This window comes from Equus asinus, chromosome 20, assembly GCF_041296235.1.
Source record: "Equus asinus isolate D_3611 breed Donkey chromosome 20, EquAss-T2T_v2, whole genome shotgun sequence".
In the NCBI taxonomy this organism is placed as follows: Eukaryota; Metazoa; Chordata; class Mammalia; order Perissodactyla; family Equidae; genus Equus; species Equus asinus.
In genome coordinates, this window is record NC_091809.1 from 46,167,238 (window position 1) to 46,190,252 (window position 23,015).

The window sequence follows — 23,015 nt, forward strand, 5'->3', positions numbered from 1 at the left end:
TGAGCAAGCTCCTTGCTCAGAAAAAGAGCAGTTTGCACCTGTTTACTTCCTACCCCACCCCCAGCCTACCCCTATTCTGACAGTCTCCCATCATCAACAGCAGAGAGCCGAGAAATAGGCGTCTCCTAGTTCCTCCCCCATTCTCTACTTTTTCCGGTACCCGTAAGTCAGTTGGGGGAGCACAGCTCTCACTCTGGCTGATAGTTCTGTGATCTGAGTCTATCTGCTGGATGAATTCTCCTGGAAGATGGAACACTGCAGATTTCTGGGTAGTTTGATATTGGCTGCCCTTCTCTCCCAAGGTAAGGCTTCTCCAGGTGGGTGGGGGCATGTTGGAGAAGGGACCTGAGAGGGACATTACCACCTGGAGTGAGGTCCACTTGAAAGTCCTTCTCAATGCTAGTTTCGATTCACCAGGCAGGGTTGTCAAGGAGGGCAGAGTTGAGATGTAGCACAGGGTCTGGGAAACAGGCTCTTGGCTTTGACTCCAGCTAGGGGTGCACCTTGGTTTTGAATGTCTCTCTGTAGGACTTAGGCCAGAGGTCTGTAGGCAACATGGCGGTATGTGCGTGCCCGAGCCTCGGGCTGGTAATGGGAGCGTTGTTCCTTCTGGGGCAGACAGCCTCTGGGATCCAGGACTCTTAGTCATTTGGCCATCATGACGTCACCACATGGAGCCATGCCCCAGCACTCGGGAATGCTTTAAGAGAAAAGTTAACATTAGGTTGAGCAGGAGGGAGGGCAGATTGTGGGAAGCAGGATGACCTCATCTTGGTTTGCCTGTTTTAAAACTGATTGTCCCAGGAACCCCCTCAATCCAAGGCAAGCTGGGATGAATGGTTACCCTAGCAGTCAGCTGCTTTGTAACATCCAAGATTTCCATTGGAAATAGATCCCCAAGGAAGGCATGACTGTAGGATGTATAACATCTGATGTACATGTGTCTCCATGAGTATACACACCTATCCTCCTGACCTGCTTCAGAGGCACGAGAAACAGCTCTTTTGGGGGTTTTCTAGAGGATGTTCTTGTATCCAGATTGGTAACTGAGTATGAAGCTCAGGGAGACTGTGGATTCCACTGTTCCCCGGGATTGGAGTTACAGACTACAGTGCCTCCGTGGGCTGTGGAGATGCTCTCAGTTGAAGCTATTCAGTGGATTTAGAAAGATTCTGTGCATACCTCTAGCCCTTAAACTCCCCACAAGACTTGACTTGTGTGGAGCCCCAAGAATGGATTCAATAAAAAAATTTTTTTCTGTCCCCCTCCCCCTAGTAAAGGTAGCACAACTAAAAATTTTTACATAGGAATTGCCCTGAGTCCCCTTCTGGACCACCGGGCTGCTAATTCGTACCAGTTTCTCCCCTACCCCCAACCATCATTGGCCCTGGGAAAGGCTTTAATAGTGAGAGTCTCATTCCCTTGGTAGTTGTTGGGGAGGGACACAGGGGGAAGGAAGAGGGTAGGAAGTTAAGTGGGAGTGTTGTAGGTGGCTGGGAAGTAGAATTAGAAGTTTTCTTAGAGAAAAAATGTGGACATCTCCAACCGAGGAACATTCTTCTGCCTTTCCGTATCTCTTGGGTGTCTCGGCAGTGTGGCTCCCCTCGTACTTTTAATCTGTGGTCTGAACTCATTTCTGGGAAGGTTCTTGGATCAACCCAGCTCCATGGTTTCCTCTTTTGCTCTGTGTCCATCAGGGCCTGTTCTCTGCTTGGACTGCATCCTTGTGTACTTCCCGGGCCCTGCAGTTCTTGGGAACCTTCCGAAGCCTTTCTCTTGTGACTTCTTTCTCACTAGAAACCAGCAACTATCCTAGACTTGGAGTGATCTTTCTTAAGTATGAACCTCAGCAGAACAAGGGGTCTAGTGCAGACCACAGAGCTGGCTCCAATTGTAGCATTTTTTTTTCCTTAGTGAGCCTTTTCAAGATAGACATGGACGAAATTGAGGAGAGACTGATTTTGAAGTGCAATAGCAGCATCATGCAGCTAGAGGGAACGATGGGAACACCATACAAAGGAGGGCTGGACTTGGGAAAACGCATCCTGGACCCACGGGGAACATATATGTGTGGTGGTGCCAAGGAAAACTCCTCTCTGCAAGTATATTATCGAAGTATGTGCCCCCTGAACCCTTTGAGTTGGAATGGATGGGGTCTCTGGATGTGAGAACTTTCTAGCTGGAGGGGGCTGTGGTGGACCAATCTGTTCTCTTATAATGGGGTCACTCTTGTGATGATATGAGCCAGATTTTGGAGCCCTTAGAGTGGGAGAGAGCTTAACTAACAGAGAAAGAACATGAAGGACCTTTTGATCCAAGCAGTAGGGGCTTTCTTGGGAGAGTAGTTTGGCCTACTGCCTTATATAAGTTCCTATAAAGCTGAGACTACTTCTTGGCTCTCCTCAGAGATTCCTCGGAATGAAGGGTAGAGGTGGATGTAACAAGACCATCAGCAGGACTTTTTCCTGATCTTACTGAAGTTTGGGTCTTGGCATGAGAGATCCTGGGGTGCCCTGGGGGCAGAGAGGGTTCCCTGATCTTGAGGGCTCTCCATCTCTCCTCTTGCCTCCATTCCCTCACAGTGTGCCAAAACTGTGTGGAGCTGGACTCAGCCACCCTGGCTGGCATTGTCATCACTGACATCATTGCCACTCTGCTCCTTGCTTTGGGAGTCTACTGCTTTGCTGGACATGAGACTGGAAGGCTCCCGAGGGGTAAGTGGAAGGGACACAGTGTGTGTGTGTGTGCATGCACGCACACAAGTGTTCTGGGTATGGGTGTAGATGTGAGTGTGCACCTCCTAAGGAATGGGACTCGCAGTGGACCGTGTCTCATCTGGGAGTCACTCTTGCAACCTTCTAAGGACCCTTCAAGTGGTTATTGAAAGCACTTGGGTGCCCATTTTGCTCATGCTTACTTCTGAGGGTGCAACCAGCTGCAGTCCCGCTGCAGTCTTCATGGGATCCCACTGTCCCATCCTCCCAGGCCCTTGATGACTCTCTTTCCCTGGTTCTTCTAGCTGCTGATGCTCAAGCTCTGTTGAGGAATGACCAGCTCTATCAGGTGAGCCAGGAGGGAAAAGAGACAAGAATGGGAGGAGGAGTGAGAGGGGATGGAGAGGCTGACACTAGGTGTTATGTGTATGTATGAAGGGTCCTAGTGGGGAATTCATTACTGGGGGTCTGGAAAGGTCAGGCATGAGCACTCATCTCTGGGGCCTGCTGGGGTCCTCCCCAGGAGCGTCCTGACCTTGCCTCACTGTTCCTCCTTCTCATCTCTTAGCCCCTTCGAGATCGGAGTGATGCTCAGTACAGTCGTCTTGGTGAAAACTGGCCTCGGAAGAAGTGAACTCGAGACTGGTGGCTTATAGGAGTATCGGTTATTCACTGTCCCTTCTCTCCTTGCTCAGGCAATAAAGATGTCTTCTTTCACTCAGCAGGTACCTGGACTTTTCAAGGCTCCTGGGCAAGGCACGGGAGATATCCTGACTTGGATGGGCCTTTGCCCTCCCTGCCCACCTGTGTCCCTCCTTCTGCACTTCCCTTCCTCTGCCCCATGTGGACAGTGTGATGGGCAGTCTCCCAACACATCCTGTCCCACTGGTGTTTCTGGCCTGGTGGGCTCCTTTGGTGCAGGGTCTGCCCCACCACACTCCCTCGGCTACTTGTTGCTTCCAGTCCACTATCACAACCCTTCCAAGGCTTTGGCTTCCTTATCACAGCTGAGGGCTGGCTGGTGTTTATAGACCCAGCCACACAGAAGTTTCCGTGACATCATAAGCAGAGATGGCAGAAACATCAAGGATTCTGGGGATTACTTCTTATCAAGACTCAGAGAGTGTGGTGACCACAAAGTCCCCCTTCTGCTAAGGGACTGGCCCTGGATTTATGACCCCTGTGGAGTGGTAGCCACTAGCTGTGAAGAGGTCTCAGCCCAGGCCCCTTCAGTACTCTTTTCTCCTGTATAGAAGGCATCATTTGTCTTTCTTTCCCCAGAACCTTCCAAGACCTGGCCCTGACTTCTGCATGATAAACTGCTATCAGGAACCCTATATCAGTTAAAACACATTATCCCTCTCCACTCTCTTGGGAAGCCGGAATTTGAGACTGGGTGGGGGCTTGGGATATTTTTAATAGAGCTTATCTTCAGCTAGTGGGTTAGTGATGATTCTAAAACTTTGGGAGCCTGAGAGATTTGTTAAAAATATAGACACTTGGGCCCCACTCTAGGCATGCAGTCCCCAGGTGATTCTGAAGCAGCCCCAATTCAGAGTCTCTGGTTTAGAGGAAGAACTGAGGCCACTTAGACTATTGAGTCCTTCATGCCTGTTCCTGTCTACCATAGGTGGGATAAGAGTTTGTTCTCTGAGTAAGAGTAATTTAATGAACCTCAGGACAGTTTAATGAGAGTGGGAGTTTCCTAGACCAGGCTTCCCAAAGGAGAAAAGGATTAACAACCACATAACCTCAGATCTGGATGATTCTGCCCACTATCTCCTTGAGATAGACACAGACTACTTTTATTAGAGACAGGATGAACTTCTAATCTACACGTTTCATTCATGGATATGATTTATTCCTACTCTTTATGTCCTTACTACTACTGTAGTCCTCCTAACCCTAGGTCCTGTTTTCACATTGGATCACTCCACTTTGGGCAACCCTTCCGTGGTTGTATTGCACCAACGCTTGGATCCTTCACACCCTGCACACTTCCTTTCACCTGGCATTCCTCATATGCTCTTACGTCTCCCTATACCTCTCGCCAGTTCTCAACATTGGCTGCGCGTTGGAATCTCCTGGGGAGTTTTAAAATACTGATGCCTGGGTGCCACTCCTAGAATCTGATTGCAGTATATTGGGCTGGGGCATCAGGACTTTTAAAACGGCCTGAGGTGAGTCTCAAGTGAAGCCAAGGTTGAGAAACATTGCCCTCCACCTGAGCCATTCGGCTCCCTTTTTTGTACTTTTAAAAAACACCTTTACTGATGTAAACTGACATGAATAAACCGCATATATTTACAGTGTAATATTTGATAAGTTTTGGCACACATATACACATGAAACATCACCACAGTGAAGATAATGAACATATCCAACACCCTGACCAGTTTCCTTCTGCCCCTTTGCACAGAATCCCCGCCTCCTTCCTCTCCTCATCTCCACACCTTCCAGGCAACCACTGACCTGCTTTCTGTCATTATAGATTAGTTTTAATTTTTCTAGAATTTTATATAAATGAAATAATATAATGTGTACTGTTTTTGGTCTCGCTTCTTACTCTAAGCATAATTCTTTTGAGATTCACCCATCTCGTTGCATCCATCAATAGTTCATTCCTTTTTATTGTTCATTAGTATTTCATTGTATGGATATACCACGAGCTGCTTATCCATTCACCTGTTGACAGTCTTTTGGGTTGTCTCCTGTTTTGGTTATTACAAATAAAGTGCTACAAACATTCGTGTATAAGTCATCATGTGAGCGTATGCTTTCATTTCTATTGGATAAATACTCAGGATTGGAAAGGCTGGGTTACAACTCTTAAAGAAAGCAGTTTGGCTACTCTCAGTCCTTTGCCCTCCCAAAAGAATTGACTTCTCATTACTACAAAAGGTCTCCTGGAATCATGATCAGGATTGCATCAAATTTATAGATCAACTTGGGGAGAACAGACAACTTACTGATATTGAGTGTTCCAATCCATGAACACATCTTCTGTCAGATTTAGCCCTAAATATTTTATATTTTTTGATGCTATTGTATATGGTATTTTTAAAATTTCAATTTCCAATTGTTCATTGATAATATATAGAAATACAGTTACTTTAGTACATTGATCTTGTACCCTGAAAACTTCCTAAACTCACTTATTAATGCTGGTAGCTTTTTTTGGTACATCCTGTTAGACATCCTACGTAGATGATAATGTTGGTTGTGAATAAAGACAGTTTAACTTTTCCATTCCCAATCTGGATGTGTTTTTCCTCTGTTTCTTGGCTTATTGCACTGGCTAGAACCTCTAGTACAACGTTGAATAGAAGTGGAGAGAGGACATTCTTGCCTTGTTTGTGATCTTACGGGAAAGGCATTGTCTTTCATCATTAAGTATGATGTTGGTTGTAGGTTTTTCTTAGGTGCCCCTTTAACAGGTTAAGGACATTCCCTTCTTTTTCTTAGTTTGCTGAGAATTTTTAGCAAAAATAGCTATTGATTATTGTCAAGCGTTTCTTCTGCATCCTCTGAGATGATTATATGGTTTTACTTTTTTAGTCTGTTAATAGGGTAAATTACTTGGTGACATGATCTGTTAAACCAATACCACATTCCTGAAATAAACTGTACTTGATCACTATGTATTTTTTGTATATTATTAGATTAAATTTACTAAAATTTTGTGAAGAACTTTTGCATCTATTCATAAGGGATATTGGTCTGCAGTTTTCTTTTCTTGTAATGTCTTTGTGTGGTTTTGATATCACATTTGATTAGTCAGCGTGCTCCAGAGAAACAGAACCAATAGGGTGTGTGTGCAGATACAAAGAGAGAGAGAAGAGAGAAGAGAGAGAGATTTATTTTAAGGAATTAGTTCATGCGATTGTGAAGGCTGATACATCCAAAATCTGCAGGGTGGGCTGGCAGGCTGGAGACTCAGGGAAGAGTTGATGTTGCCAAAGGCAGTTTGGAGATGCAGAGAATTCTTTCTCCCTCAGGGGACCTTAGTCTGTTTTTTCTTAAGGCCTTCAACTGACTGGATGAGGATCATCCACATTATGGAGAGTAATCTGCTTTACTCAAAGTCTACTGATTTAAATGTTAATCTCAACTAAAAAATACCTTCACAACAATATCCAGATGTGTTTGATCAAATAACTGGGTACCATGGCTCAGCCAAGTTGACACATAAAATTAACCATTACACGGGTTCAATTTGGTCTTCATAGAATGAGTTGGGAGTAATCCTTCTTTAATTTTCTGGAAGAGTTTGCATAGAACTGGCACTATTTCTTGCTCAAATGTTTGGTACGTTTCACCAATGAAGCCATCTTGGTCTGGAGTTTCCTTTGTGGAAAGGTTTTTAACTATAAATTCAACTTATTTACTAGCTAAAGGGCTATTTAGCTGTCTATCTCATCTTCAGTGAGTGGAGTGCCTTCTCCTTTGTCTTCAAATTGTATCCATCTTTCTCTTCAAGGCCCAGATCAAGTCTCTCCTCAGTCTCTGCTCCTCCGCGGAGCTTTCCTGGACCGCTTCAGCTCTCTGTTCCTCCTGGGAACAGCGGTCACACTGCGGCACTCATGATACTTAATCACATTTGTTCTTCTGTTGCTCTTAACTTTTTACATACTTGGCCACTCTTACGTAATTGCAAGTTCCTTGAAGACAGGAACTGTTTTATTTATATCTCCTCAGCACTTAGCACAGTGCTGGGCTGCCACACGAGTGCTCACAACAGTGCCCATGGAAGGAATACCTAAACGATTAAATACAGAGCTTTTAAGTCAGGAACATGCAGAGAATTCTTTATGATCACAGTTGGCACTGGGTAGCTATTCACCTCTGTACCAGGGTTGGACAGTCCTGGCTGCTAATTCTGGCTCTGTCCCTCAATAACTATGCAACTTGGGCAAAAGACTTAACCTCTCTGAGCCCCCATATCCTCATCTGTAAGAGAACAACAACTTCCACCTTGTTGAGTTGTCATAAGGATTAAATAAGATAACACGTGTAAAGTGCTAGGCACAATTTCTAGAGCTTAGGAGATGCTCACTAAATGTTAGTTGCTATTGCTTTTATCATGCTGAGCCACAACTCCCCTTGACCGGGCACCGTCAAATATACCTAGGACAAAACTGCCACCCCTGGGCCAGCCTGCTGATCAGCAGCTAGTAATGGTCAACATCAAGGAGACTTCTTATGAGCGTTAAGTGTTGAGTACTTAGAGAGAAAGGAGTAGAGCTTCAGCAGAGACCAACAAATAAAAACTGTAGCCACAAGCCCAAGGCTGAATGTGTACAGTATGTGGAGGGCTGCTAACCACAGATGGTTTTTTTAGCCTTGATCATACACATAAATAGCCCTGTGGTCAGCAGGGAAGTTTCTGAGTGCAGAGAGGGAGAGAAGAGAGCCACGGCTTGAGCTGGCCTAAGACAGAACTTCAGTGCTCTGGCCTCCTCTCTCTACAAGCTGAGTGTGTGCCCCGGGAGACGGAGAACGAAGCCCTCCCACGGTGGCCTTTGGCTGCTGCTGCACCTCTCTCACCCTCGCCCAGAGTGCAGCCCACATCCTGGCTGCTAAACCGCAGCCTGCTTCTTGCTGCAAGCTGCTGCGTCTCAGAGTGGAGGGAGTGGTACCGGCTTGACAGCACCTCCTTCTCCCACTTCCCGCAGCCCAGGCTCACGGGGTTTTCCTTTTCGAGGCAGTTTGTGGAAACCTGCGTCCCAGCCCCCAGCCCCCTTACACCTCCACTCTTCTCGTCAGCTGCCTTCATATGCCTTTTAAGGCCTCTGTTTCTGTTTCACGCATTTTTTTGAACTGACCATGCCATCAGGGGCCCATCAGTCACTCTCTGCCACCCTTGATGTTTTTCTCCAAGAGAAGTTAGTCAAACGGCTAATTGTTCTTTCTTTCTTTCTCTTCCTTCCTTCCTCTTTTTCCCCCTTCCTTCCTTCCTTCCTCTTTTGTCTCTCTCTTTCTATTTTATTTATTCTCTGATGCCCTCTCTGAAAAGAGCTTGAGATAATACCCCCACCAGCTGTGAAAACAGCTAGTACTTGCATTTGGGATCATAGCTGGGGGTTTAGTCCAGGTAGGGAGGACCTGAGCTGTCTCAGGAAACAAAGCAGCCTCTGAGGGCATCCCAGAAAAGAGGGACAGCAACTCTTTCAGCCAAATACACTTTATTTCTTTTCTGTCTCAGCTGACAAGGAGCCTAGCACATTCATGGAGATGCAAACGAACATCCAGGGGTCTACAGTGGAGACATGGGGGGAGGGAGCGAAGGGCTGGCTCATTTACCTAGTCCATTCCCACAGACGGTTGCCAAAGGGAGAGCTGGAAAAATAGAAAGATAGACGGAATAGTTGGGAATGGGGGCAACTTATATGCTGGAAAAGGAGACAACTGAAGGGAGAAGTAATGTCTACCATGGAAGGAAGGAATTGGGGAGAGGGTGAATAACAGAAATAAATATCCTGACAAGAGGGCAGCCCAGGTGTGAGGGGATGAGGGGCGATGATGTTTCAAAGGACAATGAGGCAGCAAGATCCTAGGATGGGGCGCTAGCTGAGAAGGCAGGAGGAAGAGAGCTGGGGACAAGGCTGCAGATGTGAGTTCCACATGAGGCAGCGGAATGATTCTCCTGTGGGGTCCAAGACTTGTTCAGGGAAGAGGGAGTGGCAGGGTGCCTGGAGAGGAGCAGACCTGGGCCAGCAGGAGGCAGTGTCCTCAGGAACTGTCAGACGGCTCTCTGATTCAGGCCAGCGTACAGGTCCCGCTGGCCTTTCCGGATGGGCTAGGAGTGGAATAGAAAGGGGGTGGTCGGTGAGGTCGGAGGAAATAGTTCCTAAGAAAGAAGGGCCTAGCTTTAGTGCAATGAAAAGAACCTTGGACTAGGAGTCCGGAGGCAGGCTCAGATTCTAACTCGACACTGACTGGTAATGGACTTGATCTGGTCACCTCCTCCTGTGAGCCTCAGCTTTCCCATTTCAGAGATGGGAATCTAAAAAAGTCCCACCTCTCAGGGCTTTTGTCAGCATTAAATGAGGTCACTCATTTGAAAGTGAATATCACATGCTTGCCTAGTGCTCAATAAATATTTGTTGAATCTGTCCAAGTGTGATATTCAAAATATTTAACGATTTGGTATTGCACACACACCAACCCATCAGAAAACTCCTGGTGGTTCTCTGCTATGCCAGACATCAACTCTTTAGTTGCTAAATCAAGAGACAGTCCAGTGAGGGAGAGGCTGTGATGTCTGGCAGTGTGTGTTGGGGGCGGGGGAAGCTTGGGGCTATTTACCAGTGAAGTATTTTAATATTTCAAGGACTGGTATGACTTGGTGCTGGTGGAACATCAGTCCTGAGTTTATCATGTTAGAATTTGCATATATGGTATTCCACATGGCTGTATCCCAGCTAATGAACAAGCCAGAGAACGAAGAGTGTCGCCCCCTACCCCCCTGTGGTTATGGAAGCCCGCTGCCCTTGAGATGGTCCTATTCTACCATGAAGGAGGCAGAGCTGGGCATATGGTGGGTTGTCCTGGAGCCCCGACTGAAGGGCTTTGAAGTGTCTGCAGGCCAGATGGACTGTCCCACCTGTCCTCTTCTCCCCTAGAAAGACCCCCTCCTCCAGTCTATCCCTTATTACCTCATAATCTGGATTGGGAACAGGCGGGGGTCTCTCCTTGTTTTGTCCTGCAGAGGAGGGAGGGGGAAAGAATTCATTTCCATGAGGGAACACCAATGTTGTGGCAATAAGACCCAGAGCAAGGATGGCAAACCCCTCTGTTCTCTCCTCCACTTCTCCCTTTTTCCATCTCAGCCACCCTTTCTCTTTTCCTTCTTTTATCCCATTTCTAATAACCCCCACATTATTCTTATCATTCTGTGGTTTTCCTCAGCTCAAGGTCCTTCCATTGTTTCCTTTCCCATGGGGGAAGGGAAAGGACAAGGCAGGAACTAACCTCCCAGAGTCTCTCTCCCCACAAACTGGGGGTGGAATCTGGTTACTCCAGAACACTGACAGGCATCTGAGGAAGCTCGTCTTGTTAATAAACTTTTTTGCACTTTTCTGGGGGGAAGGACAGGAGTGATCTGAGATGTGAAACCATCTGTTGAGCTCTTGGCAATACAGTGAATGTTCTATAGAAGCTTTCTTGACCTAGCCATGGACTTCCCCCCCATCCTGGCCCAGGCTGGACACCGCCCTCAGCAGCAATCTCCTCCAACCCAAGTCCATGGTCTTACCCCGGGGCCTGCCGCCAACATCTGCTCCCCTCGTCACAGGCTTGGCCCTGGCCTTTTTAGACTTGCTCCAGTAATACACCAGCAGCAGTAAGCCCAGAGTGATGCAGAGGTCGACTACGATGATTGTGGCCACTGCCGTCAGATCCACCTCCATGCAGTTCTCACACACTGCGGGGGACAGCGGGGTGTGAGAGGAAGAGAAATCACCGAGAAAGGCAGACACAAGGACGCTGGAGATGAGGCAGAAACAAATGAAGGTGATTCTCCCTTCAATACTCACATGCTTGCCACGGCCAGAGCCCTCCCTTTCCATGTGTTTGTAACAACGAGCAAAGTGAGATGGTTACACGTAGAGGCTCTGAAGTCAGAAAGTCCTGGGTTCAAGTCCCAGCTCCATTACTCACTAGCTGTGAACATTGTGAAATGCGTTTTCTCCTCACAAAGCCTCTGTTTCCCTCATCTATGAAATGGGAATAAAGTAGTACCTGACTCATATGGCTGTTGAGAGTATTACATGAAAAAAAAAATCCCTGGCAAGTGTTTGGTATAGTGCTTAAAACTTAATAAGCGCTCAATAAATGTTAGCTATCATTATTGTTTATTATCATGCCTTAGCTTATGACACTTTATTACAGTGGCTTTGAGTCTGCTTTGCAAAAATCCCTCTCAAGAATTTCTCTCAATAAAGCATCAGATAAACTCCTATGGGTGTGCCATACTTCTGGATGTGATCCAATGCGAGTGGCCCAATCCTGCCTCTTGGAAAGTTGTTGCTTTAGATCTAGTGCTGACTGAGCCTACCCCGACAGCCCCATATTGGTGTTTAACCTTATGTTTCAGAAAGCATCGATGCTGTGTGGCCCCAGACAGTCCCAGGATTGAGTACAGGAGAAGCACAAAGATGCCAGGGGACTCTGAGTTGCGTTAGGGGAGATAATTGAGATGGCCCTCCCTAAAGAGTCCAGCAGCGGCTGCTCTGGAGACCTACATTACCTCTGGCTTTCAGGTAGAGATAATGGGTCTTCTCTGAGCTTTCTTGGTAGCAGATATAGTAACCACTGTTCTCCACTTCTGAAAAATTCTCCAGTACTAGTGTTTGGTCCTTCTCCTTAGATTTTTGATCATTTATTTCCCATACTAATTCATTTCCAAAATTCTCAGGGCATGTCAGCTTTACAGTGGTTCCGGAGATGGAGACTTCATATCCTGGGGAGTGGGAGAAAAGAGAAAGGGAATTGGAGGGAGAAACCAGCAAGATTTCAGAAAAGGCAAATTAGTAACAAAAGAACCAACCAAAGGCAGAAAGTCGTCTATCATGCAGGTCTTAGATTTTCTTATCAGAAGGGAATTCCCCTGGCCAGAGGATACGGAAGGCATATGTAGGAGAAGGGGAGTTAGAGGGCCTTCCGAAGGTGATGCAGAATTTAGGCACGGGCATGGGGACTTGGGAAGAGGGGAATGGAAATAAAGAAAAACCTGAAAAGTCCCTATTTGGAACGTGTCCAAAATGGGAGTTGTAAATGTAATATTGGGAGGACCTCAGTTCTTGGGGTTAATCTGTCTCAATCAATTCCTTCTCTACCCACTGAGCTGCATCCTCAGAAAGGACACACACAAAAGACTGATAAACTTACTTTTCTGTCCAGATGCGGGTTTTTCTGGAACTGAAAAAAGGAAAGAGTGGTGAGAAAACATCCTTGGTTTAAGTTTAATTGTAGGTAAAATTTTTCAAGTGGGACTAGACACTGTCCGCAAGAATTCCCAAAGAGGGCCCATCCTTTACATAGGAATCCCCAAGCCTTAAGGTGAGGTATGTACTTAGCCCAAGAGGTATGCTCATAGATGCACCTCAGATACATCAGACTGAGAATACGCCAGCTGTGCTCCTAGGTCCAGATCCACTGAAGCTCAGAAAGTCTTAAAATCCTAGGACTGAAAAATTCTAGAAGTCTTCAAACTTCTCCTCTTCCAAGAACCTTATTCCAGATAGATATGAAAGGGTCTTCTCAGAGATAAACACCTTCACATCTTTGAGTCACTGATTCTCAGGCTTACCTCTTTTTCATTATTCAGAAGTTCTTTTTTTCTTTCTTCTTTTTTTTTGAGGAAGATTAGCCCTGAGCTAACATCTGCTGCCAATCCCCCACTTCTTCTTCTTCTTCTTCTTTTTTTTTTTTTTTGCTGAGGAAGACTGGCCCTGGGATAACATCTGTGCCCATCTTCCTCTACTTTATATGTGGGACACCTGCCACAGCATGACTTGATGAGCAGTGCCATGTCTGCACCTGGGATCCAAACTGGTGAACCCTGGGCCAGTGAAGTGGAACATGCAAACTTAACCATTGTACCACCTGGCCAGCCCCAGAAGTTCTTTCTTATAACTGAGTCCATCACAATAGAGATCAAATGTCTTTCTTCTTATTCCATACCACTTTTCTGTTATTGCCCTTAAATTATGTGAAGTACTACGCACATTTTAAGAGAACGGTTCTTTTTTTTTTTCCTGAGGAAGATTAGCCCTGAGCTAACATCTGTGCCAATCTTCCTCTATTTTATGTGTGGGTCACTGCCACAGCATGGCTGATGAGTGGTGTAGGACTGCACCCAGGATCCAAATCCATGAATCTGGGCCCCGAAAGCAGAGCATGCCGAACCCAACCACAAGGCCATGGTGCTGGCCCCAAGGGAATGTTTTTTTTTCTTTTAATAAAAAATGGCTTTATTTTAAATTATCTCTGAGTATAACCAACTCTCAATTCTTTTTGTTGAGGGAGGAACTATTGGTATGGACAACTGAAATCCACTAATATAATTTGGGAATCCAGCCACAATCCCTACAGCAGGCAATTTTGCCCTTGGAGGTGGGGCTTGAGTGCACCCTCGTTTCCTGGAAGACTTGTGGCTGGGACGCGGGGCAGCACTAGGTTATGCTCAAGCCCGGATGTGAGAGCTGGAAGAGAGGAGAGGCAGTGATGCTCAGAGACAGCTCTCTCCCTGTTGGGGGCATTTTGCTACAGTATGCTATTGGGGACAGAGCACTGGACTGAGTCAGAAGCCCTGTGTTTGAATGCCAGATCTACCTTAGGCAGTGTGACCCAGGGGCAAGTCATTTAAATTCTCTGAGCTTCTGTTTCTTCATCTGGGAAATGGAGATAAAACATTCACCTCACAGGGTATTTGTGAGAATTAAAGGGATTACGAAGGTGAAAATGGAGGGCACATAGCAGATGCTCAAGGAAAATGTTAGTTACTTTCTTCCTTTCCTCCTTTGGGTCCTGCTACAATGGAGAACAGAACTGAGTTCTGACCCAGTTGCTCAGGCAGCTCTCCAGCTGAGATCATATGAAATGTAAACAAGTCATTCTCCAGGTTTATCCATCTGCTAATAATTGGGAGTTGAGCATAATGACAATAGATAGTCGATATTACTTTGACTTAGAAACAATTTTTCAGCGCTGATATTTCTTAGAAATGTTAAATAAACTAGAAGTCATAGATAAAATAATTTAAAAGCAAATAGACATTTCACTCTATTTGGTATGTTTTTTGGAAAAAAATGTAAAGATTGGGGCTGGCCCGGTGGCACAGCAGTTAAGTGCGCACGTTCCGCTTCTCAGCGGCCCGGGGTTCACTGGCTCGGATCCCGGGTGCGGACGTGGCATCGCTTGGCAAAAGCCATGCTGTGGTAGGTGTCCCACATATAAAGCAGAGGAAGATGGGCATGGATATTAGCTCAGGGCCAGTCTTCCTCAGCAAAAACAGGAGGATTGGCAGTAGTTAGCTCAGGGCTAATCTTCCTCAAAAAAAAAAAAAAAAGAAAAATGTAAAGAAAATTGCTCACAACTTTTATTGGCACAAATTCAGTAGCAGAATTTAGACTTACACATGCTCATACAAGGGCCTAGATGTCTAGGCTGAGAAATAGGATGTGTGCTCACAAGGGTTTTATATATAACCAGTGTTTCACAACGGTTAAGAAAATGAGCTCCAGTATCAGCTAAATCTGCACTTATATTTATTTCTGTGATTGGACTATTTATTTAATTTCCAAGCCTTGGTTTCCTTGTCTGTGGAAGAGGGATATTAGGAGAATTAGACAAGGAAATTCAGGTAAAATATTTAGGGCAATACCTAGAACATGCATGCTTAATCAACTTTAATGCTTATTATCTAGTCTGCATGTTTCCCATCTACTGCCTTCTGTATGTCAGATAACGTTCTAAGTGAATTACTCATTCAGTCCTCACAACAACCCTACAAGCTAGGTATCATTATTATTTTCATTTGACACCAGATGATGCTGTGGCACAGAGAAGTTAAGAAAATTATTCAAAGACACTCAGCAAGTAAGAAGTTGAGCCGGGATTCAAATATGGCAGTCTAGCCTCAGAGTTAGACTCTTAACCTCACACTACACAGCCTTATCTCTTCTGCCTAAGATACTCTTCTTTCCTAAAATATATGCTCATCCTTTAAAGATTGGCACCGGAGCTAACAACTGTTGCCAATCGTCTTTTTTTTTCTTTCTGCTTTTTCTCCCCAAATCCCCCCAGTAGATAGTTGATATTTTAGTTGTGGGTCCTTCTAGTTGTAGTATGTGGGACACCGCTTCAACGTGGCCTGATGAGTGGTGCCATGTCTGCGCCCAGGATCCAAACCAGAGAAACCCTGGGCAGCCGTAGTGGAGCGCATGAACTTAACCACTTGGCCATGGGGCCGGCCTCATGCTCATCCTTTAAAACTCAGCTCAAGAATCACCACCTCTGGGAAGCCTTCCCCAACTACCTTCTGTTGAGTTGACCACTCCTCCCTTTCTATTTTATTTTACTCTGTATCTGCCCGTATCATATCATGCAATACACTATATTATCAATTATTTGTCTCTCACACAAGACCATCAAGACCATCTAGAGGGGAAGGAATTAGTGATGCTTTCATGTGATTATTTATTCATTAAAAAATATCCATTGAGGGGCCGGCCCGGTGGCTCAGCGGTTAGGTGCGTACGTTCTGCTTCGGCGGCCCGGGGTTTGCCGGTTTGGATCCCGGGTGTGGACATGGCACCACTTGGCAGGCCATGCTGTAGTAGGCATCCCCCGTATAAAGTAGAAGAAGATGGGCACGGATGTTAGCTCAGAGCCAGTCTTCCTCAGCAAAAAGAGGAGGATTGGCAGCGGATGTTAGATCAGGGCTAATCTTCCTCAAAAAAAAAAAAAAAATCATCGAGAACCTGCTGTACACCAGACACTGGGCCAGGTAAATAAGACACCATCTCTGCCTTCAATGAACTCATGATTTACACAAAAACTCATGGTGACTCCACCCTACAACCACATGTTTATTCTTCCCTGAATGTATGCTCAGGAATATGTCTCATATTTAGCTATAACCAGACGTGACAGTTAGCAACAAACATAGGGACATCTAACACAGATCCTATTGAAAGATAATTGTATTTTCCCTCTAATAATTCTGGTTCTCAGTATTTATTACTGTGATTGTCCTCTATGACCATTTTGCTCCATGTTTGAAAAGAGGTTGTATAGAATGAAAATCCTCTTACCAGTTTCTTCAGTCTCTGAAAAGGAAATAATAAGAAACCATTAGCAATTCTCCTATCAGCTACTAAGATCAGACCCTGCTCCCACAAGTTGGGACTCTTCCCTCAACCTTTAGAAAACAATGGATCTTCAAATTCCCCATGGCTCTATATGAAAAGCTGCTTTGGGCCCTATATCCTGCACTAAACAACTGATGGTTATTTACAAAAATGGATCCCAACTAACCATTTCACAATATATATATCAAATCATTACATTGTACACCTTAAACTTATACCATGTTATATTTCAATTATATCTTGCTAAAGCTGGGGGAAAAAATCTATACTGGGCATAAATGAAAGATAAACAAAAACCTACTCTAAATGGCAAATAGCACGCAGAAGAGATGAGTTATCTTGAAGCCTATCAGGGCTTTCGACATGTCCCATCTGTCAGTAACCTTAAAGGATGCTGCATGGTTAAAAAAAAAATGATCCTAAGGACACTACAAATTAGGCAGTGCAACGGAATGCAGACTGGCACAGCGGCTGCCTGTAAACACGAAATTGTTTTCCTCAGTTTGGAGGAGCTGATTGAATAGAAAGGCTTCCAATATTGGGGTTACTCTTGACTCTATGCTATGATTGAGAAAGTGAGTCCAGGCCAGGCACACTCATATGCACGTTCACCCATGAGCACACGTGCACACACACACATTCAGAGTATTCGGACTTGAGATTCTGAGTGTGCACTCTAATGCTGCCCCCGAGCTTTATTCATTGCATCCCCGGGCATGCATTCAAGCCACGTCCTCTCTACAAACTCTCACGTCAAATATGAAATGCAAACTTATGAAAAGTGTTGGCACTTTCGACTTAATTTAATAGACTCATTGCTTTTTCTTTTGAGTAGTGAAGACTCATTATTTCCTATGATCTCTGTGGCTTCCCTCTTCTTGGCGAGAACATCTCTAGATTTATGAGGAAAAGGCAAAGGAGAAGATGGTAGAAACCTCTTTTATGGGTCTCTGTGGAAGCTCTGTGGGACGTCTAGAGAAAGCTCCACTCATAAATACAAAGAATGCTGGGCTGATTTCATAACAAGGAAAGAAAGCACATCTTACCGTCTTGTCCCCAAGCGCCAACTAGAAAATAAATAATAAGAAAAAAAGAGTTAGTAAATGTTGGGAGTACCTGAAATTCCAAGCAGAAAAAGTGCTGTGGTCTAGTCTGATCATTTCTGAACATCTAAGTCCTTCCCAACTCCCGCTGGATCATAGCCATTGTCATACCCCAGGTAAGTGACATGGACTGCTGGATATTGACCAGGGGTTCCTGGACAACTTGGGATGAAACAGAGAAAGGGAGCATCTAGCATTAAACATGAGCACACAATATTTGACGAACAGACATTAGAAAAAGTTGGGGATGTTTCTCGGGTGACTGGAGAAATAGCAAACAAATTTTGCAGTCAAGCCTCCATTTTGAAAATTGGTCTCTGACTGGAAGAAAAACAACCTCCTGGTTAGGTACAAATGATGAGATTCTTGTTCTGTCTCTGGATCTTGTTTGTCTGATGGTTCAGTGTTTTCATTTCTTTTCTGCTTGAGACAGAGGTGGAAATATTTGAAACTGCCATTACTCATCATCTAGAGCCTGTGCCTTGAAGAGGTGGACCATATTTCCACTGGGCCCTCCAGAGTCCCCTAAATCAGCAATAACTTGGATTCATTACAACGACCAGTTTCCCTGATGTTGCCTCAAAGTTTTCTGAAAACCTGGACCTCTCTTTTATCAACAGCCTCTGCGGTGGGGGAGATAGCCCTCCTCTGCCCCAGCCCCACACCCAGAGCAGACCTGACACACGCTCATGATGCCAAATCTCTAGGGGTAGTTAGATCTTTGATAGTCTCTCTCTGTCTTTTCAGGCAAAGACTAAAGAAAGTTTAAGAAAATGCCTGACCACTCCTTGCAGGAGTCACACCCCGCCCCTTGACACTCAAAATGTATTCATTGGATCAGGAGCAGACTTATTAAGCCTGAGAACTTACTAGAAATGTGGAATTGCAGTCCCTACTCCAGACCTACTGAAGCAGAAGCTGCAGTTTAACAAGCTGCTTAGGTGGTTTGTGTGCATATTCAAGCTTGAGAAACCCAAGATGGAGCAGGAAGTGGAGACATCATGGCTGTGGCTCTGAGATAGGAGCCCCAGCTGTGATGGTATTTTCTAGATCTCTGAAATTAAACCATTGTGACCCATTTTGCCTCATGTACTGCAGTCATTAACAGCACAGGCCTTGTAGACAGACAGTCCTGATTTACCAGATCAGCTGTAGCACTTCCTAACTGTGTGGTTTTAAACAAGTTATTTAACTTCTTTGAGTTATCAGTCTCTTCATCGGTAAAATAGAGGATATAACGTTTATCTTCCAAGGTGGAGGTAAGGATTAAATTAGTTAACACATGTAAAGAATTTTTTTTTACACAATATCTGACTCAATCAATGGCAAGCTTCTAAAAAAATCTTATTTATCTGATACGATATATGGAAATGCTCTTCGTTATTTATCAATTTATACACCACCTTGCTTCAAAAAGGACTAAACTAATTGCAAGTTCTTGGCTGACTGAGAAGGACTGAAAATTATGAGGTGTTTTATTGTCTGCACAGAGTTTGGGTTCAGCAATCTAGTCTCCTCACAAGGAGCAAAGGTTGGTTCTTCTAATCTCTTTTGTGCTCGTTCTTGAGGGCTGGGCAGTTCACTGACAGAACGAGCTTGTTCTTGGAGGCAGAGAGGCCTCTTTGCTTTCAGTAGATATGATCATCCCAGCTGCTTTTCTTTGGCTGTTCTCTGGAAGCTCTCCCAGTGCCTGGGCCACATCTTTTTCATTAGCCTCCAGCCCTAGCTCCCCCTGCTAACAATGCACAAACAGTTCCTTACATCTTTTGGTAAATGAGGCTCCTTGGTACCACTTGGCAGCACAAGGGTAGGCTGTGAGCTCTCCCAAGGTCTGGAGAAACACCATCCCTTTTCATTCCATCCTACTCACCTGATAGGAGGCAGAGTCCTAGAACTCTCCAGAGATTGCCCGACTGCATCCTTCTCTCACTGGACACTCACGCTACCTAAGATGGCGGAGGCCAGTTGGCTTATTATTTCTGAAAAAGAAACCAGAAGACTTTTTCAAGACGCCTGTTGGAGATGAGGACCCTGGGGCCATTGCTCCCAATGCTAGGACATGAGAGGGAGACTCACCATTTTCCGAAGCAGGCACCTAAGGCTGGGAGGGGAGGCGGGTTTCTGAGCCCCACACAGGAAGTGTGGAGGGGCCTGTGGGCCTGCAGTGTTCTACGTCACTTGGAAACGTTTGAGGCGGAGGCAGCCACCTGGGTTGGCTGGGGAGAGGTGGGCCCCATATCTTCCCATAGGAGGAGAAAGAGGACCGGTAAAACCTGAAGGTGCAGGGAAAAATACCTGGAATTTAGCTGCCTGTGCCTTAGACAATGCACCTCCACACTGGGGGCTCCCTTCTCAGATACCCCTCCCCCCAAAACAAGGTGTGACAGGAAGGGAGAGGAGCACCAAATATTTGTTTCTTTACGGTGTACCCGGTACGGAGCAGCAGGATTCAGCCATTTTGTTAACAAAAGCAGTTGACTTGAAAATACGTGTTGCCTTAAAACCATGAGATGCCATTTTTTTTGCCTATAATATTTACAAAAATATTTGAAAACACAGCATTCCATGTTGGGAAGGATACAGAGTGACAGTCTCAAAATCTGCTGACATGAGTGTAAACTGATAGTCTTTATTTTTAAGCTTGCTTTAACCAGATGCTCACGCCATGGCAGGTACCATGCCAAGGACTTTACCAACATCTCTCATTGAATCCTCAAAACAACCCTCTAAGGTAGGTATTATTTTTATCCCTATTTTATACTTGAGCAAACTGAGGCTCAAACAGGTTATCTAACTTGTTGTAGATTACAGAGCTGGGACCCTAGAAAACATTTACAAAACTCATTGATTTAGTAAATACTTAGGGTCTACTCTGCTCCAGTATGTCCTGAGTCTAGCAGTGCAGCAGAAACAAGATAGATAGTCCTCACGGAGGATGAAAGGAAATGTGGACGTTAAACAGATTATTTCAGGAGATTGGTGCTGAGGAAGCAGAAATATAAGTGCTGTGGGAGTGACAAAAGGGGGGCCTAATATAGTCCAGCGGTAGAGAAGGTCTCCCTGAGAAGGTGACATCTAAGCTGAAAAGTGATGGATGAATAGGAGAGAACCAGGTGGAGGGGAGGACAGTAAATATTCCAGACAGAGGGAGCAGCATGTCGGAAGCCCGGAGATGAGGAAGAGAGGCCCATTCAAGAATCTGGAGGTCCAGAAAGACAGGTAACTGACGGAGTGGGCAGGAGTGGCAAGGAATGGGATCTGAAACTCAGCAGGGTCCGATGGAGAGGGCTTTACAAGCCTTGTTAAAGATTCTCAAGGATTCTTCTAAGGGCACTGGAAAGCAATTTTGAAGGGTTTAAAACAGGGGAGTGACAGTGTCAAATCCTTTAAAATTTTAAACAAAAAAAAATTCAAATATGGAAATTATAAATGCACACACTAAAAACAATGCAGTGCACAGCAGGATGTATAACAGTCCCCTGCCCCACGGCGCCTCAGTCCAATTCCTCTCCCTAGCGAAAACCGCTTTTAACTTCATAAACTGCTTTTTCTGGTGGTTGCCTTCTTATCTCTAAATGTGCGTTGTCACCATTTGGGTTCCCTGGGAAACAAACTTTGAGATGGAGATGTGTGTGCAGGTGGCTCCTTGAGGGGGAACAGGGACAGCACCTGAAAGGGAAGGAAGCGGGATTGGGCGGGGGAGAAGGTGAGCTACAACGAGGTGGCAACAGAGAGCTCAGCCAATCCCACGGGGGTTCTTAGGCTGGGATGACCCCTCAGAGCGGTCCTGAATTGAGGCCGCTGGCACATCATCTACTCTTGGATGTGAGCTGTTCCCAGAGAGGGGATGTGAACTTGGGGGAGGCAGCTGCTTCGGCTGAGGAAAGTTCCTGTGAAAAGGCTCAGCTGTGAGCCCTCGGGGGACACAAGCCTGGCAGCTGGGGGAGTGAGTGGTCCTCAAGGGGGCACCTTGGTGGCACCACCAGCATCCACACAGTTGACCCCTTGCACTGCTCGGATCCACTTGCTATATAATAATTTCACCCCATCCTTAAACACCTTTTCAGGACTCTGGTTGCTCTCTTTTCCTGAAGAAGCTTATAAAAGGAAAGTTAGTGGGACAAATTTCAGTCCCACTATACAGCTGTTCTGGGGGCCCCAACTGACATTCATCATCTCCCTCCTTTGTTACATATTCTAGATTGCTCCCGGCCTCAGCCAGCACTTCTGCTGACATAAGGGAAGACATAGCTTGAGGATTCTAGCCCCTGGTTGACATGGCTTTTTCAGGCTGTGAACACTTGGGTTCTATGTGTATACTCCTTGCTCCCTGCAGCCCTCACTTCTCCTGATGATAAAGAGAGATTCATTCTGCTGGGAGAGTGAATCATTTTTTTGCCTACTGGTCTCTTGGCAGTGGTAGGCAGCAGGTGTAGCTTAGTTTAATATAATTCTTGCTGTGTACCATGGTGGAAGCATTCTGCCTCTGGAAACCGTGGCCTCTAGAAACTCAGAGTCTAGAGTTGTGGGGACAGGAGCACAAATTTTCTAAATGGTTCAATGGGAGTAATGGTAAGCATGGATACTCCTACTTCCAACCCTTAGTTCCTAGATACATGTATTCTACTTCTTGGGGACACAGTGTCATAGCATAATCATTGATTTAAGATGAATGCCACATCCTGAAGGATAGTACCCTAGGCTTCAGGGTGTCATCTCTAAGTTGATACCTTAGCTGTGACTTCAAAAGACTATTCTATTGATCCATCAGCTGGCAGCTTCAGGATTATGTGGTATATGATAGGACCAGTGGATCCCATGGTCACATGTCCATATATCTTTGTTATAAACAGGGTCCCATGGTCCACTGTGGTACCATGCAAGAGCCAATGCTGATGGATCAGACAGTATGTGAACTCTTGGATAGTAGGGCTAGCTGAGGCATTGTAGGCAAGAAAGTCAAATGCATACCCAGAATATGTATCAATTCCTATAAAATGAATTGAGCCCTTTTCAGGTTTGGTTGGGAAGGGGTCTAATGTAATCAGTTCACCAAGAGTGGTTGATCAGTTTCCTCCAGGGATGGTCCGAAATCGGAGGCTCAATGTTGGACTCTGTTTTGGCAGCAGCAGTAGCTAGATCATCTTTGGTGTGGGAGCCCACACTGTTGTATCCAGGTATAGCCTCCATCACTGCCACAATAGCTAGTACATTCATAACCCCATTGTCCCTATTTTGGGATGGCTGAGGACAAAAGCAAGTTGACATTAGCTGGCTAAGTCATTTTCTTCTACCTCGTGTTGTAGTGTCTCTTCCATGAT

At 45.4% G+C, this 23,015-nt stretch overlaps 2 protein-coding genes across 4 annotated transcripts; one reads left to right on the forward strand and one right to left on the reverse strand.

Moving 5' to 3' along the window:
• The first annotated feature begins 72 nt into the window (after window positions 1–72).
• On the forward strand, window positions 73–6,358 carry CD3D (CD3 delta subunit of T-cell receptor complex). Its single transcript, XM_014855591.3, has 5 exons — window positions 73–302; window positions 1,915–2,115; window positions 2,583–2,714; window positions 3,020–3,063; window positions 3,283–6,358. The coding sequence occupies exons 1-5, from the start codon at window positions 248–250 to the stop codon at window positions 3,346–3,348; spliced, it is 498 nt and encodes a 165-aa protein (XP_014711077.1). The 5' UTR covers window positions 73–247; the 3' UTR covers window positions 3,349–6,358.
• A 2,524-nt stretch (window positions 6,359–8,882) lies between these two features.
• On the reverse strand, window positions 8,883–20,052 carry CD3E (CD3 epsilon subunit of T-cell receptor complex). Of its 3 annotated transcripts, XM_014855590.3 has the most exons (10): window positions 19,771–19,909; window positions 19,565–19,673; window positions 17,638–17,658; window positions 16,535–16,549; window positions 12,606–12,635; window positions 11,965–12,177; window positions 10,972–11,139; window positions 10,373–10,419; window positions 9,423–9,513; window positions 8,883–9,053 (listed from the first exon to the last, which is right to left on the reverse strand). In XM_014855590.3, the coding sequence occupies exons 2-9, from the start codon at window positions 19,611–19,613 to the stop codon at window positions 9,457–9,459; spliced, it is 600 nt and encodes a 199-aa protein (XP_014711076.1). In that variant the 5' UTR covers window positions 19,614–19,673; window positions 19,771–19,909; the 3' UTR covers window positions 8,883–9,053; window positions 9,423–9,456. The 3 variants fall into 3 exon arrangements, with proteins under 3 accessions (XP_014711076.1, XP_044608955.1, XP_070346300.1); XM_044753020.2 differs by having other exon boundaries at window positions 8,883–9,513; XM_070490199.1 differs by lacking the exons at window positions 16,535–16,549; window positions 17,638–17,658 and having other exon boundaries at window positions 19,538–19,673; window positions 19,771–20,052.
• Window positions 20,053–23,015: the final 2,963 nt, after the last annotated feature.